At 55.2% G+C, this 2,480-nt stretch overlaps 1 protein-coding gene across 1 annotated transcript in view; it reads left to right on the forward strand.

Annotated features, from left to right (window-relative positions):
* The first annotated feature begins 226 nt into the window (after nucleotides 1–226).
* LOC125028525 (vegetative cell wall protein gp1-like) overlaps nucleotides 227–2,480 on the forward strand; it is a 4,209-nt gene continuing 1,955 nt past the window's right edge. The window contains exons 1-2 of the mRNA XM_047617890.1: nucleotides 227–282; nucleotides 1,134–1,458. Coding sequence (XP_047473846.1) covers nucleotides 227–282; nucleotides 1,134–1,458 — 381 coding nt within the window. The remainder of the gene's footprint in view (nucleotides 283–1,133; nucleotides 1,459–2,480) is intronic.

The raw sequence follows: 2,480 nt of genomic DNA on the forward strand, positions 1-2,480 counted from the left end.
CTGTCCCTCTCTTTGACCTGCGTTTTGACCCGGCACACGCAGAATCTGCTCTAAACACTAAAACACTCGATTAATGTTCCCCTTCTCGTCCTCGTCCTCCCACCCCCTTATTTTGTACGTCCCTCCAATCCTCGCCCTAGTTCTTGGAGGGCGCCGTTTGCAGGTCACATGGAGGTTGGCCGCGCATGGCTAACGCAGACAGGTGCTAAAAACTGACGGAGAGCGCATGACACAATGGCTGAGTCAGAGGAACCACTCAACCTGGTGTGGTCCTGGCACATCGTACTACTATTACCCTCCCCTCGTTCTCCTCCTCCTCCTCCTCCTCCTCCTCCTTCTCCTCCCCACTCCCCGGTCTCTTGCTCCTCCCCTTACCCTCCTCCTCCTCCTCTCTCTCTCTCTCTCTCTCCTCCTCCTCCTCCTCCTCCTCCTCCTCCTCCTCCTCCTCCTCCTCCTCCTCCTCCTCCTCCTCCTCCTCCTCTTCCTCTTCCTCTTCCTCTTCCTCTTCCTCCTTCTCCTCCCCACTCCCCAGTCTCTTGCTCCTCCCTTTACTCTCCTCCTCCTCCTCCTCCTCCTCCTCCTCCTCCTCCTCCTCCTCCTCCTCCTCCTCCTCCTCCTCCTCCTCCTCCTCCTCCTCCTCCCCTTCACCTTCCCCTCTCGTCTTCCATCTCTATCCCTTCCCCTCTCTTATGCCTCCTCCCCTTTCCCCTCTCCTCTCGTCCTCCTCCCAGTCCCCTTCTATTTCCCCGCCCTCCTCCCCCCCTTCTCCCCGCGGCCCTCATGCCCCAGTGCATCTCGCACCTCGCCTTGCCCCTCCCCTTCTCTCCCCTTCTCTCCCCTTCTCTCCCCTTCCTGCCCCCTGTATGCACCCCTTCTCTCACTCAAGGTCGAGAGAGCACCTGTCTGTCGCAGCCGGAAATTTTGGCCCCAAGTTCAATGTCTAGTGTGTTTTATACCCGTCCTGGTTTTTCCTTTGTCGTCATTACCACGTGTTAATTGGCCGTTCCAACTCGTTATTCTCACCGTGACAACCACAACCCCTTTTCGTCGCCCCCGTGATCAAGTCCCCTTCCCCTGTTATTACAACCGCGCTACTCCATAACCCGTTCCACCGTCTCTCATGCTGTCACTAGAACATCGTGTGCCACAAGTCCCCTTGAGTCCCCACGCCCGCAAACCCTACCCACGCCGACAGGCCCTATCCACGCCCACAGGCCCCACCCACGCCCACAGACCCTACCCACGCCCACAGACCCTATCCACGCCCACAGACCGTACCCACGCCCACAGACCCTACCCACGCCCACAGACCCTACCCACGCCCGCAAACCCTACCCACGCCCACAGACCCTATCCACGCCCACAGGCCCCACCCAGTTCCTCGCTCGGTCATATCCTTCAGTAACCCACACGCTCTCTTGGTCCAAGCCATCCCGCCCACTTTCACAACCTCCCAATGTGCCACCCAGCTTCCCTCCTCCCCCCCTGGCACCCCTTGGCACCCCCTGGCACCCCTTGGCACCCCTTGGCACCCCCTGGCACCCCTGGCACCCTCTGGCCCTATCCTTCGCTTCCCTTCTTTTCTTTCGTTTTCTTCTTTTTTCTTCCTCTTCCCTTTTCTCCTTCTCTTTTTCTTTCTCTTTCTCTTCCTCTTCCTCTTCTTTCTTGGCCTTCTCTCTTACTTTCTCGCCCCAAACAAAGTGGAAGAAAAGGAAGAGAAAGAGGGAAATGAGAGGGAAGAAGAAAAGCAAGAGACGGGAGTGGAAGAGGAGGAGAAAGCGATGCAAAGAAATTAAAAAGAAAGAGGAAGAGAAGAGGAAGAAGAAGAAGAAGAAGAAGAAGAAGAAGAAGAAGAAGAAGAAGAAGAAGAAGAAGAAGAAGAAGAAGAAGAAGAGAAGGAAGAGAGGAGGAACAGAAGTATTAGAATATGAAGAATAAGTTAAAGACGCAAAGGAAGAAGAAAGATAGGAAAAGATGATGATGATGAGGAGGAGTAGGAGAAAGAGAAGAAGGAGACGGAGAAGAAGAAGAGGAAGGAAGAGGAAGAGGAAGCAGGAGGAGAAGGCGGAGGAAAATAAAAATAAGAAGAAAAAGGAGGAGGAGGAGGAGGAGGGCAGGAAAGAGAAGAAGAAAAAGGAGGAGGAGGAGGAGGAGCAGCAATGAGTCCGCGCCTCGGCCGAGCCCGGCCCTCCCTCCCTCCCTCCATCCCTCACTCCCTTCCTCCTTCCCTCTCTCTCTCCATCCCTCCCTCCCTCCCTTCCTCTCTCCCTCACTCCCTTCCTCCTATCCTCTATCTCTCCATCCCTCCCTCCCTCCCTTCCTCCTTCCCTCTCTCCCTCCCTTCCTCCCTCACTCACTCCCTTCCTCCCTCCCTCCCTCAAGCTAGAATTCGGTGACCCCGATTGCTTTTCAAAAGTTTGCTAAACCAATCTAATTAAAAGTCAAAACCTTCGCCCATCATCTCTCTTGACAAAACAGAT

The sequence above is a fragment of the Penaeus chinensis genome, chromosome 9 (genome assembly GCF_019202785.1).
Source record: "Penaeus chinensis breed Huanghai No. 1 chromosome 9, ASM1920278v2, whole genome shotgun sequence".
Taxonomy (NCBI): domain Eukaryota; kingdom Metazoa; phylum Arthropoda; class Malacostraca; order Decapoda; family Penaeidae; genus Penaeus; species Penaeus chinensis.